At 40.0% G+C, this 14,690-nt stretch overlaps 1 protein-coding gene across 3 annotated transcripts in view; it reads left to right on the top strand.

The window, feature by feature from the left end:
* thsd7ba (thrombospondin, type I, domain containing 7Ba) overlaps window positions 1-14,690 on the top strand; it is a 138,391-nt gene that overhangs the window by 77,987 nt on the left and 45,714 nt on the right. For all 3 annotated transcript variants that reach the window (XM_031858667.1, XM_031858665.1, XM_031858666.1), the window contains exons 9-13: window positions 4,274-4,465; window positions 6,833-7,064; window positions 12,449-12,564; window positions 13,599-13,731; window positions 14,172-14,275. In XM_031858667.1, the coding sequence (XP_031714527.1) occupies window positions 4,274-4,465; window positions 6,833-7,064; window positions 12,449-12,564; window positions 13,599-13,731; window positions 14,172-14,275 (777 nt within the window). The remainder of the gene's footprint in view (window positions 1-4,273; window positions 4,466-6,832; window positions 7,065-12,448; window positions 12,565-13,598; window positions 13,732-14,171; window positions 14,276-14,690) is intronic.

Below are 14,690 nucleotides of genomic sequence, written 5' to 3'. Positions count from 1 at the left end.
TGCAGGGAAAACATGAATTAGTGACTCAGGCTAGTCAGAACGCGCTTTGATGTTCACAGAGATATTTTCCAACTTGCCTTGTTGCGTTTGCCCGCCAGCTTTGTCTTAAAAGCTGCCCACACAGAGTGGATGGGGTTATTAAATCTTAAATAAAGGCGAGGACTTCTCGCTTTTTTAGTCTACATCTACCTGAATAATAACGATGAAGAACATTAATTGGTGGGTGGGCGAGCAGAATAGAAATCGTGTGGAAATTGCATGCAGGGGGCAATGGTATTATATCTGAGTAAGAGTGCCAACTACAGAACCCTGTATTAATAATGCAAAAGGACCCCCAGGGCAGCCATCTATTTGCAGATCCACATGTAGTTTCACACATATACACGCACACTAAAGTTGTGTATTTGTATTCATGTTATCAAACCATTTTTCTTTAGGCAGTGTTTCCAGGCAAAGCTTTGTAAGCCTTTTGTTAATTTTGTTTGCCAACATATTCATTAGTCCTTTGTGATTTTCAAGCAGAACAGTGTTTAATAATTACTGATTTTCTACGGTTGGCAATAATACATCCGAACAATTCTAAAAAAAATATGCCGAGGGCACGGGGAAACCTGCTATGTTTTGCATGGCATTTGAGTATACAGATAAGGTAGCAATGAGGTACAAGGCACACATTTGCATTGCATTAGAGATGCCATTGTTCAATGTACTGGAATGTCATTGTGTTTTAACCCTTAGAGACACACATGGACACATTTTTAAAGTCAATGTGTTTTTCAGAGCATATTTTACTTTCTGCTTATGCTGCTCCTTTTACTTCTTCTATGTTTTTTTTATGATATTAAGATTCTTAGTTCTTTGGTCAAGGATTTTGTTCGATAATGTGTTTCCATTGTGTTTCCCAATGGTTATGTGCATTGCACCTTAGGGCCACAATAGTCTTTTTAAATGGCATTGATTTGACAGTTTGAATGTGTAATGGTACCTTTACAAACATGCGTAAGAGGTAGGGCTATAATTATGACTATGTTGGGGTTTTATCTACCTGTAAACAATAGGTTTGATTTATCTGTACTTGGCAAACTTTTGACAAAATTCTCCAGTCATTCCTGTAAAAGTGAAATAAGAACTACATATTTCCTTAACTTTAGATAAAACTTACTACTTAGCAGTTAAAGTTGTTAAACATTATCTTGGTGTGTGTCATTGTCCATTTTCACCCTTCAAATAGGTATCTTATTTCCATAACAGTTAGACTGGTACTATAAATGTTAAGACACAGTACTCGGTGTCCCTCCCTCTAAATATAGGTCAGAGGTTGATTTACAGATTATGTGACGCTTTCCATGTTTCATTTCATGCCCACTTATATAAAGCACGGATGCCTGAAATAATTACCTGCAGGGGAGCCGAGCTGAGCAAAGACTATATATTTCCCACAGCTTGAAATCTCACTGACAATAAAAACAATTATGTAAACTACAATCAGTACAATTCCTATTTAAGAGCAGCATCCTCAAGATCTTAGATCACTTTGTGTAGGACATCTTTGACAATTAACATTATTCCTGGTCGCCCAGAAGTCATTTTCTTTTTTTTTTTCACACTACTTATATGTAATAGCAACGTACTTCCTTGCTGAGCGTTAAAAGTATCACTTTCACCAAATCCTTGAGAATTGTTCCATTGTTAACTTCAACTGCAGAACCTTCAGTCTTATGTGCACTTGTATCTTCACCAATAAAGGACTCATGCATCCAAAAGCAGACTAACATCTCCTGCTGTATACACACCAGTTACTTTGATGGCTGGAGATCTCTAATGCTTTAACTTTATGGGTGAAATGTTCTCAAACTCCCCAAGTGAGTATTTCACATCTATCTGATTAGGCGATACCTACATTTGCTCTCACAGCTGACCTCTGCATCAAGAAAAAAAATCGAATTGATGACAAATCCTTCCTGGGGTTGTTATTGTTAAAGCATAACCCATGATTTAGTGGCAGAGTTCACACAAGTTAATGATAGCCCACTGCTGTGTGTGAGCGTATAATCCCCAAAACAATGCCTCAGCTGCTGTTGGCATTGTTTTGACATCAGGATGGCATCTTTGTTTCTGAAATTGATCTCTCTCTCTGTCTTTCTCTCAACAAAGAGATGTCACTCTGCTAACTCTGGGCTGGGTCCAACAAAAAATACAAAGAATATATATATATATATATATATATATATATATGTTACTTTTTTCATCAAGGGTATTATTCAGTCATTAACATTCATTCCAGAATGTTTTCTGTAATTTCTGTTAAATCACACAAAAAGAGTCATTATCATGAAAGTACAGCAACGAGAGAAGGCTCTGTCTTTCCTGTAGCTGTTTCAGTCTTGACAGAAGAGTTAACTGGGAGCTGTGATAAATATTTCATAACATAACTGCAAGATGAAGGCTAAAGGAGAGCTTTTAAAACTAGCTCAGAATACCAAGTGGATGTTTTCATAATTTTCTTGAGATAAAATTTAATTATATTTGTCGTTGAGGGATTTTGTCTAACACTTTATGCCATCTTAAAGGTTCTATATACAGAATTCAGAGCATTATAGCAGAAAACAACTATTTGCAATGTTAAGATTTAGTGGAATGTTGGCTACTTGTTTGCTCCGTTCGTGCTTGTAGCACCGTTAGCAAGCCACCGGCTGAGCCATGTTGAGAGCCTTGTGGAGGCAATAGATACAATCTAAATTTCATACTGAGCACCTGTTAAATTTGATTTGATTGAAAGTGAATTTCCTTCCCCTAAAGGATCAAAAACATTTTGAATTTGTCAACCTCTGTGTGGCGTGGGCCTTAAGGGGAGAATGAGAGGGAACCGACAACGCAACCTGGAATTAGGCCCCAGAAAATACGGATTTAAGAACCTTACATATTGTTTGGAAAATTGAGAAGGCACACAGATTTGTTACTGACATAAGACAGAGACTTGTTTTGTAAAATGAACCAATGGATTTATTTAAGGGATCAAAAAATAACCAAATATGCAAGGACAGGAGCTGCTGGGGAGGAAAGAATATTAATGGACAAATGAAAATAACTGAAACCAATAAGGGATTAAAATAATTAGTTTCCACAATCTTAGCTAAAACTGCCTGACTAAAAACTCTAAAACCATAACAATCTTTAATCTGCTGAAATTTCCTGCCCAATGAAAACTGAGCAAAGCTAGGGAATCTAAGTTGAGACCGCCGGTGGGGAGGCAGATGACACTGAGAAGCACCCAGGGGTGCTACCGGTTACTCACCTCTGGTGCAACACGTTAATCCTCACAACAGAAATGGTGCAGTCTACACTCGTATCCCTGTGCTTTTACATGCATAAGATGTAGGGACCTCACCACCGATGCCTATAGCCTCCCAACAATGGCACTCCACTTCACCTACAGAAAAAGGAACAAATACAAAAAAAAGAATAAAAAACTAAAGAAACAAACCTATTTGGTTTAACAATGTAAACAGGTGCCTTTTATAGTTTGGCCCTGATTAGGGAATTATTGGGGAGGAGCCAGCCTTAGGGCTGCGTTCACAAACACTACACCCTGTGCTGCATTCACTGCATTGGTGCTAGAGAAGAATTCCCCACCACCTTTGCCAAAATAAAAAAATATAAACTTAAGGATATTACAAATTGTAATTACAAGTTCTTTAATTTGTTACTATTTATTGGGACATACATCTCCTATACACCTGATTGTATCTAGAATAAACCTACACCTGGCATTAACATGCAACATCAGTGTCAACACTGACATCCCCCCCCCCCCCCCCCCCCCCCCCCCATGATCTATTTCCATGTCACAACTGCACACCTCATCAGGACCACAACATCCTTCTCCAGCCTGACAGAAAACGGTAAACAACCCGAGACAAGCAGAGCATGTCAAAGTGTGCTCTGTGAACTGCATTTACACTTTCCTTCAGTGTGATCAGAATAAAAACCCGCTCACCTCTTGAGGTGGTCCGTGTATTTCGATCACAATCACTCTGTTTTAGGAGTATTCACATCAGCCCAGATGCACAGTAATGCCTGTTTTTATGTTATACTTTCTCTGTACTTACATACACTTGTGATTTTATGAATCCCTTACCTGGATTGGGATTTAAAGCCTACCTGATTGCTTTCTGGTCAAGTCTAGATACAGGAAATGTAATGTGTCTCATTGTGATTTATATCAAGCTGATGTCTCTGTTTTAATTTACTTATCTTAACTTGCCTTCCTCAGGGAACGATGTGCCAGTGGCCCACTGTGTACACGCCCCTCCCCCCACAGAGGTGGCCTGCGAGGTGGCCTGTCCTGCAGACTGTGTGGTCGACTCCTGGTCTCCCTGGTCACCCTGCTCACACAGCTGTGCCACCAAGACAGCAGAGGGTCGACAGAGCCGCACTCGCACTGTGCTGGCCATGCCCGGGAAAGGTAGCGCAACTTCCCCTATGACTTCTTTGTATCTTTTCCAACCTGCTATTTATTATTGTTACTTTATTATTACTAGTTATTTTCTGTGTTTATTGCCGTTGTGTTTTTGTGCAGAACTTCCCAGATATCAGTTTTCAGTCAAACAAAATGTCACAACAGGATTGTTGTTTGATCTTCCTCAGATATTTCGTTACCAAATATGCCTTTTTGTGAGTGGCATTGCTGCAAACACTTTATATCATAGCTGTCATTAAGTGTGTGATTCTGTTAATTACATACAAGATACCCACTAAATGATAAGTGTGAGTACAGAGATTTATATACAAGGGACGAAGACAAGAGGTTAGGGGGGACAGAGGTAAATTGCACTGTAGTGCAAGTTTTGTCATTCTCAGCTACATAATAAATATTACAGTGCTGTGATGTCTTTACTGGGTTTGGGAAACCAGGTTGACAAAACTGAATCTGGAATACATACAAAGCAGGTTTGATGTAATTTAAGGCCACATTAGCTGCTTCTAGCATAACACACTTGAATCTCCAACTGAACTGCCTTTGCTCAAGTTGCTTAACGTGGACACCCGATTTTAAGCAAAAGTGCAACGCTAAATCGGTGGAGTAGTCTTCTTAATTCCCAAAATATTTCCAAAAATTGCTGTGGTACAGTAACAACATTGCAGGATGTATGATATTGATACTGAAACTGGGAATCAAAACCAGTAAACTGATTTAAAGTTCAACTCTGTAAACAAAAAAAAACAAAAAATTGCTTTAGACAAAGCCTTTATCAGAGTGCTTTCCCCAACACTGTGAGATTACTTTGGTTCTTGTTTTTGTAGTTATCAGACAGACATTTTTCATCCCAAACACTTTTGAGGTTTGAGTTGACCATCCATTATCAAGGACTCTTTCTCTGGCCAGTATCTTTCTGCCTACTCCAAGTGTTGTTTTTTTAAGTCAGACAGCGGAGTCTTGGCAGCCAGCTACTGCCCATTAATCCCTGTAACCAAACGCATATCTAGAATAACAGCTGATGAAAGAATCTCACAGCTTAAGACAGGTTGCACACTGTATTGATAATTATTATTATGCTAGCCTCGCAGAGGTGTGTGTATGTGTGTGTTGTAATTGTGTTCATATGCCTGCATGTTGTGTGATAGTATGGATGTGCTGGATGATGCAAAACAGACTGGAAGATGCAGGAGTTTCTTTGATAGTGGTTCACTGACAAACTCAACATAGCCCTTCTGTGAGTTACAGTTAGCTTTAGGACAATTACTTCTCTCCAGATGACACCTATGAGCCTACTTCAAGTGAAACTGTCCCCAGTTTTGCATCCATGTAGATTGGACAGATTCTAACTGATGTAGTCCCAGTACACATCAAGCATAGTGTTAAATCTCAGCACACCCAGTAATGTGCATGTGTGGTACGTATTTGAGCATGCATTTGATTCACATGTTTGTACATGTGATACATGATCAAAATAGTTACCTGCATGATGTTCTGGTTTCCAGTTTTTAAAATGTTCTTAAGAAAAGAGCTTTATTTTATTTGACCATGAAACGTAACATTCTGTCATTAAATTCCATATTAATGATTTGCTCATTAATCACATATTTGGATGCCCTCTACATGTGAACATTTGCCTCAGCATGATCTCATTGAACTGCAAGTCATGCAAGCCAAAATTATGGGGGCGGGCACAATGAGAACAGGGAGAATCTGAAGAAAAAAAAAATAATCAATTGTTGTCATTTCTGCTGTGGTAGCCTACTGTACTGCATTACCATACACACCATCTTGGTGAATACAGAAATATTTTTGCAGATTTCTTGCTTTCATTGTTGCACTTGTCATATATGACAGTATGTGTCCAAATAATGACTCGATATATGACACAAGGATACAGGGAGCAGGGTATGTAAGAGATCGTTGTTATGTGTCTGAGGGCAGTGTGTTAATTGGACTGTGAAATATGTTACAGTGACCTTACTGTGACTTTTCATTTGTAATTCAAACTTGTTGTAACTTGTAATGTGTCTGCTCAGCTAACCCGAACAAACATTTGTTTTGTCGCAAAGCAGCCAGCGGTCAATGATTATATTAGCATTTGACTTCCAGCAGCTAACTTCAGCTTGTTACTTCAGGTGAAATGTATTTTCGATTCTCTGCAGATGACATGTACGCTGCATAATAATGTTGCTTTTTTTTTGACTAGCACTAGTTTTAGTTTGCTCATAAACACAGCCAAACACTGAACTGTGCCTATACTCAGCTTTTCTTTTCAGAATGCCAAATTTAAGACCTACACAGCAGTCCTCACGTCTTTGATTCTGTGGTTATTTCCTGTGTCTTTGTGGCTAGGAGGGAAGGAGTGTCCGGCAGCGCCAGCCCTGGAGGGGTGGAGAGTGTGTAATGACCACCCTTGCATGGTATTCTACTGGGAGGCCTCCGCCTGGGGTCCCTGTATTGAGGATGCCTCCATGGATCTCAACGGAACCAGCTCCTGGAATGGGACCTCTACATGTGCTATGGGTGTTCAGATCCGCAAAGTGAGCTGCATGAAGATGAACCTTGGACCTGTGACAAGTAAAAGGTACGCTCTCCGACCAGGCACTCTTTAGGGCCTGTGTCCTTAAAGGCTGGGTGCAGGGCTTTTTCTCTAGGCAGCCACATATTCGTACGCTGTCTCCTCATTGGGAACAATTGAAAAAAGGAGGCTGGTACTCAGAAAATAAGTAAGATGGTACTCAGCCATCTTATGTGTAAAGTTGCAATGCAATTTGTAGTTCAATTCTTGTAACTCAGTATTGGGATTTTGCTTACGTACTTAAGACTGAAGAGTTAAGACTTTCAATGATTGTCTTCATCATAAGTGAGGTGTTTCATTTTTTTTTGGGGAGGCAGCAGTTTAATATTTATTGATATATGATGCGTGTTACATGTTTTCAGAGTCTGCTGAGAGGCTATTCAATCGGTAGTCTACATTGAGCAGGTGATACATTCCGCTGATGTATCAGGTTAGTTTATAGTGAAGTGATAAGTAAAGAAAAGAAGAGCATATGTTTCATCCCCCAACAGTGTTTTCCCTAATTGGATTAGAATATGAATATGTATTGGAATATGTATTGGAATAGTCAAAGAAAAGAGACAACAGATAGTCGGATATAAAATATAATATTCCATTGTGAAAAAACCTGCACAACCGCGGCTGTCTGCCTCGCGCACATTGAATGTACCGCATGACGGGAGTCAAACAACGTCATTTGCGTTAATTGAAAATGAAACGTTTTACTGGGAATCCGAACTGGAAGCTAGGCGTGAGTGGCGTGTTAGCGTTCTGTCATCCAATCGACACTGACTCTGTCTTCGGTAAATGTCTCTGCCCGTCTGTCAGCAGCATCTCCTGGGGAGTTGAGTGGACAGCGGCTCTCTAACCTGCCTTCACCAGGCTGACTGACAGCAGACATTTACTGAACCAAAATAGTATTCATGTCTGCGTCATGGGAAGAAATCAACCGCGTTCACAGGCCCATATTGATTATTTAAATTTATTTGCCCGCCCACAGTGGCAAGTGAGGGGAATCTGCCTGTAGGGAAACAGACGAGCTCGCAGACAAACTGGGAACCTTGATCAATCAATATAGATACGGTCAGTAAGTTCAAACCACATACCGTATGCAGTGGGGCATTTGTGTGTTTTAGTTATTTATGCAGAGTACGCTTCACTCAAAGCATAACAAAATGCGGGAGGTCTCCGTCTCATGGAGTCAGTGTAGATATATTCAACATAATAGAACTGTATCTGTTCTGTGGGATGCGCGAGTGAAGGATGTCAAAGACACTTCACAACACTTTCAGTGCGGATTGGTCAAGCAGAACACTGTGCCATGGACATAATGCACAAAAATAGATAAACAGTAGCGTGTATCGTGTCCAGGTTTTTTTGGGGGTTTAGAATGAATATTCAAACCTTATTATGATAGCCCTACTCTTACGAGATTGGGAGCATTTATATTGCCTCTCAACGGCACTCAACGTGGCGATGGCTGAGCCGGCGGCTCGCAGCTAACGGTGCTAACAGTGGTACCAGTGCAAACTAAGGCAAAAGTGCCAGCAGAGCTAACAGTGTTTACCTGAGGGGGAACTGGGTGGGAAAAACGTCTTAGGTATTATTGGCTGTAACCATCGTATGAACACAGTGCAGAGCGGTGGCTCACATGCACTAAGATCATCCACGGCCGACCAGGCTATGTCAACAAAGCAAGGAGAAGCTCGGATAACAACACATACAGAGAAGGAACAACTTTCTCTGGTCAAGTAGACATTACTCTACTTTATCTCTACAAAGCAAATTGCTTTTGGCTTCTATGTTAATGCTCTGAATCCCATGTATATGCCTTAAAATATCTATTCTTGAGTCATTATGCCTGTATATGAATGGCACTTTGTAACAGAATACTTTCTTCCTCCGTCCCTAAATCGGACCCTGCTACTTTGCTGAGTTGTAGATACTAGAAAATGAGTCCCAAGAGAAACGAATGAGAGATTATCAGTGAGGAGTAAAATAGCTCTGTAAAATCTAGGGGAGGAGGTGAGAAGTGATCATGTTTCTCTTAAAGAAAAATCGCTTATGATTAAAGATCCTAAAAGTATTTTACTTGAAGATGTATTGTGCTTTCACTTACGGACAAATGACCCAGAGGAGTTGGTCTACTGTTCTTTTATTATATCCCCAGAGTATATTGAGCATCCTTTAGTGTTTTCTGCCTGAGTTTAGTATTTCTTTTTGTGAACCTGAGATTCATTTTGCTTATGCTCCGCCATTATCTACTCCTCTTTCAGCAATACAATATCAAACACTGCTAAGGGCTTTTGTGCTGTCACTGTAATGATGTTATACCCCACACCGGGAAGATAGATTTATAAATAATTCACAAAGTTTGCCCTTCTCCAGCACGATATAGTATTGACAGGGCCATAAAGTGGATTATGGAGATGCTTTTTTCTTATGAACGTCCTATCTCCCACCACAGAGGCTTTAATGAAAGCTGTCATTTCTGCTCCACAACAGATCTGGCCTGTACAGTAAGTTGTGAAGTCAATCATTACTTTGCTATTCATCTATAACTGCAGTGTATTCATTTAATGGAACAGCACCAAACACATGCTATTCAGTTGATTCTGACTGTCAGTAACAAGTTGCTGGGCCTTTCTGCTCTCTTTCCATGATGTGCAGACAAGATCAGGGTTTTACTGTCTCGAACAGCAGAGATTTGGCTTAACATCCCAAGCCTCATTTGATAGGATTAATATTCAGAAGGCAGATACACTGTGCATGTTTCCTAGACTTAAACAGGACAGCATAGAGCTAGATAGAAGAGTTCAGACTGCCATTTCCATTGCTTTACCCTTTGTTCATCTTCGATTATGTTTGAAATACAGGATTGTCCTCAATATCTTCAAATCTCCCCGAGTATATTTGATGTTGTACTTGAGAAGTGTCACTTAAGTCAGCAAGCATCTAAGCATTTCCTGCTTAGCAATAATCTCCGTGGTGCAAACCGGCTCAATGAAAGGTTAGTGGGTCTGTCTTGGTATTAGTACAGAGCCCTCAGACCTCACACTAGAATGATTTTGAGTTTCATTTACGCTCCCCTTTGACACATATTGAAGATCAATTAACAAACTAAAGCAGTGGTAATAAGAGTAAACAAATAAAGTACTCACTCCATGCTACATATTCATATTTTCCATGAAATATTAAGTATTTAACCAACTCTGGATCGTATGAAATTGACGAATTACGTCTTTGATTGCAATTATAATAATCAACAATGTGTGAGAGACATTTAATGTTCCAAACCATGTCACAGTGGAACACCATGAACATGACTGTAGTCTGATGGCGTACTTCACAGTATTCCCCCAGCTGCTCAGCTGCGTTGAAATGCCCTCTGGCATGCATCACTGCAAAGAGGGAGACAGAAGAAGAGGGATAAAGTAGGGGAAGGATGGGGTTTTATGTATCTCGCCTCCTTACGCGTTGGTATACTTTGATCTCAGTCCTGTGCGTGCTGGCTTTCTGCAGTCGGTAGGATGTGGCACCATGTTGGATCTCTACTGAGACCTGGATCTGGTTGTCGGGCAAAGGAAGTTACTCGCTCTGAAATGGAATTGGGATGTCTCAGTGTGTGTCTGTGTGTGTGTGTGTGTGTGTGTGTGTGTGTTTGTGTGTCGAGGATGGGGCGTTCGGCAGCTTGTTGATAAAGACATCAAAGCTCATGACTTATTTGATTTTGCATAGCTGCATTAATCAGTACCACTTCAAGGTTGCGCAAGGAGCAAAATACAACACAGCCAAAGGCTCCATGACGGATATGTTACACAAGATATGTAGCAGCCTAAATACAGAGGAAATGCGTGGTTATTTTCTATCTTAAAACAACGAAATTGGTAAAAGTCAGGGGCTGCTCTTTAAAACCTGGTAATGGTGTCCTTGGCGTGGCAGGAATGATTCATTGGTAAACAGTTTGCATATCCTCACTTTTCTCAGGTTTAATTAGCAGCCATGCTGTGGACTTTGATTGATTTTTCCTCCTAGAACACTCTGTCTCCTTGGTGGCAGCAACATGAAGACTACTGCGGCTGCTCTCTACATGTGTATTGGGTGATAAATGCAGTGTGATTCGCCCCTACTTTTAGCTAAAATCCTGGAAATAAATGTGGTAGTCGTAATCCGTAATCCCATGTAATATATGTCATTCCACAGCAAGAGAACTGTAACTATTTATATATTTTTAATGTTGTCATTGATTTGTAAATGCAAGTGATTCTTGAAGCTGCATTTATGGATTATTTCTGGCTACCCGAGGGCAGTGGAAGAAGCTGAAAACACTGCATTGACATATCATTACCTTATGAAGTTGATATACAGTATGTTAGCAATCTAATCATTTTCTTATGAAACTAGCAGACACATTAATTGGGATGGATTAAAATACATTTTTGATGGTTAAAATGCCCAGGATTTTTTTCTACTCTAAATTTACCAAGGTGGTAGATGTCCTCTGCTGACCTTCATAAGGCAGACATTTACCTTGGATCAACTCTGAACTTAAATCTCTTTTCAGGAAAAGCGCTAAAGCAATGGCAAAAATTCGGCAGACGAGGGAACATGCTGGTTGGGATACATACAGACAATTTAGATATACCAGCGAGATTGGTGTTTGTTCTGGGAACGATGAGTTGATGCATCTCGTTGGGTTTATTCTATTATTTTAGTCTCCACCACCTTCTGATAAAAAGATTTGTCTCTTTAGCTCTTTACACCAGCTAGTCACCTTACATTGTCTGCTGTTTGGTAATGGGCCCGGTAGTGTACGGTAGATTTGACGGAGCTTTTTTTCCCTCTGAAACAAGATTACTTTTGCAGCTGAGGAGGTTGATGAGAATGGAGTTGAGGGGTGTAATTCCAAAACAATGATCCAAAATACAATAGTGTTCTCTCCGCGCTGAGAAAAACTGCAGAGCTGGGTGATAATTATTGGTTGATTTGTCACTACTAGCAACCCCTTTCACATGACACATAGTGTATTTGATCCATTGATGATATAAAACATTTTGATTTGCGGGTAGATAATTGGGTTTTAAAAGTGCCAAAATATTATTTAACTGTAAAAAAAACTGCTTGAATAGTTGCAGTGTTTTTGTTCCTTTTCATAGAGCAATATTTGTACCCAGGGAAGAAATTGAATGTGTGAGAAAACTGTCATTTTTTACATTTGTCCCCCTTTTTTCCTGAGCGTGCAGGCAGGGGGACATGTAATCAATCATGTTTTCTGTGGGGAGATGTGTGATGTCAAGGGCAGGGCGGTTGTTTCACTGCCCTGTCCTGTTAACAGCGAGACGCTGGACGTTTATCACTCCTTGCCTGGGGGTTGAAGAGAATTTAAGACCTCTGTTTGTCTGTTTGTTTAGGTGTTCAGATTCTGCTCGTCCAGAAACCGTCCGACCCTGTTTGCTCCCCTGCAAAAAAGACTGCATTGTGACACCGTTCAGTGAATGGACAGCCTGCCCATCAACCTGTGTGCCAGGTAACTCTTCTCATGAATTTCCAATAACTCTATTTAGTGATGCCCATCTATTAGCTCCACAGTCTTTTAGAAAAACTATAACTATTGCTAACTAGTGGCACGTGGGTTTTTGTAAAATAGCAACATTTATGTAAAGGTAAATTGGCAACGTGTAACGGTAGAGTGAATCAAAAAGACTCTTGGTTTTAGACTGTTTTGCAGAGAAAAAGCTATTACATTTGCTTTTTTGGGAAATGTATTATTTTCTAATGTTATAGCGGTTGATTGATAAATTGAGAACATAATTGGTAGATTAATCCAAGATGAAAATAATAGTTGCAGTGTTGCACAATACAATAATAATTGAATTGTTGTGTATCGTTATAGTATCAAGAGACACGAGGCACATATGCTATAGTATTACAGTGCCAAACACTTTGTTTAAATATTCAAAAATGTTGCCATACAATTATGCTCTCCCTTGATGTCTCTGGTGTATTCAATGATTACATTTAAGTGTAAATGACAGTGTTAACTGTCCATTACATTAAGCCGACACGTCAAGAGGAAAATGGAATTTTAATGGTTTTGAATATGTGTACTGTAAGTATCTTGGAAATCAAATGGTGTGTAATTGTTTTTAAAAGAATCGAGCAGGCATCTCGTCTCTGTAAATATGCTGTAGACCATTGGGTCCGCTGATGATGTAATCACCTTCTTAATTGCACCATTTTCAGTGTTTAGTAATTAGTGTTGTGTAATGAGCCTTGGAGCGTGAGCCAAATGAAGCCATTACAGTGTGGTGGTGTCCGAAAACAGACTGCAGTGAAGTGGAGGACATCACAGCCACAAGGGCGAGCTAATCAGCATCAGATCAACTTTGAGACATTAGACCGCAATGGTGATATCATGTCGCTGTTTACTTGGTGTCCCAGACATCTGCCATTTGTGTCAGTATCATTTTACTTTCTCTTGCTCCTGGAAAAAAAAGTCACTTAAAAAACCGTGCAACTAATCTGCCACCTTTTGTGAAGATTGTGTTTCATGTCCAACAGAAAATGCAACTGCCGCCTTGGAGTCGAGATACAGAACCATCATTCAGAGGTCTGCTAATGGAGGTCAAGAGTGCCCTGACACACTGTTTGAAGAGAGAGAGTGTGAATCACTTCCTGTGTGTCCAGAGTATAGGTAAAAACACCAAGTTGAATGAAACCATTTTCCTTTCCTGTCCAAGGATAAGGCATCTGCTCTATAATACCACAGGCTGTGTGTAACCTAAGGGTGCATCATTGTTGTGTATTACTTGAGATGTCTGCGTGTGCTTTTATAATGGCATTGACATCAGATACCATGGTATTTTGACACATACTCTCATGCTGCTTACGTTGTAACATTACTATTGTTAAATATTTTACTGCTGCAGAAAGAAAAAGCTAAATCAGATGAAAATGTAGCCATTTGTGATGACAAATTATAGTTTGTCCTGCCTATATGGAGGTTGCATGCTGGCTGCGTGTGTGCCAGATCACCAATTGCAAACCAAACACAGAATAACATTGTTGAAACATTTGCCTGTTGTGTGAAAGAAGCAATCCCTAAGTCTGTCTGCCCTTTGTGCTTCCATGTAGTTGGAGAACAAACAAGTGGCACAGCTGTAGCTTGGTTCCGGATTCTGTTCGACGTGGATTGTCTGGACCAGAAGAAGCCTGTGGAAACGGTTTAGAAACAAGAGGCAAGTTTTTTCTTTCTTTCTTTCTCCTCCTACTGTGATGTCACCATATTAAGCTTTGTTCCTCCATCTATGTACTCTGTACTTGTTTAATGGGACCTAATAGCCCTTTCAGAACTGCTCCTTTAACAAGCAAGTGATGGAAACATAAAAGTCAGAGGCAATTTGTACAGGTAGTGTAACGAGATGAACCTTTCCGTCTGTTGGCTTGATGGTCTCATCACAGCACTGGTTTCCTATTAATGAATGCAGCCAGTCGGATGGCCACAAACACATCTTAGCAGCAGGTTGAAAGAAACAATCAGCCTTGTTACAAACCATACACAGACTTCTGTGAATGGATTCACACGATAACGTTTAGAAACTTGTTCAGCTCCTTCCAATAGAGTCTTTTGTTGAAATTGTGAATAAGTGCTTC

Source organism: Anarrhichthys ocellatus, unplaced genomic scaffold (genome assembly GCF_004355925.1).
Source record: "Anarrhichthys ocellatus isolate YVR2014 unplaced genomic scaffold, GSC_Weel_1.0 scaffold20, whole genome shotgun sequence".
Classification (NCBI taxonomy): domain Eukaryota; kingdom Metazoa; phylum Chordata; class Actinopteri; order Perciformes; family Anarhichadidae; genus Anarrhichthys; species Anarrhichthys ocellatus.
The sequence above is the reverse complement of the archived record's forward strand: the minus strand, read 5'-3'. Positions and strand labels throughout refer to the sequence as shown.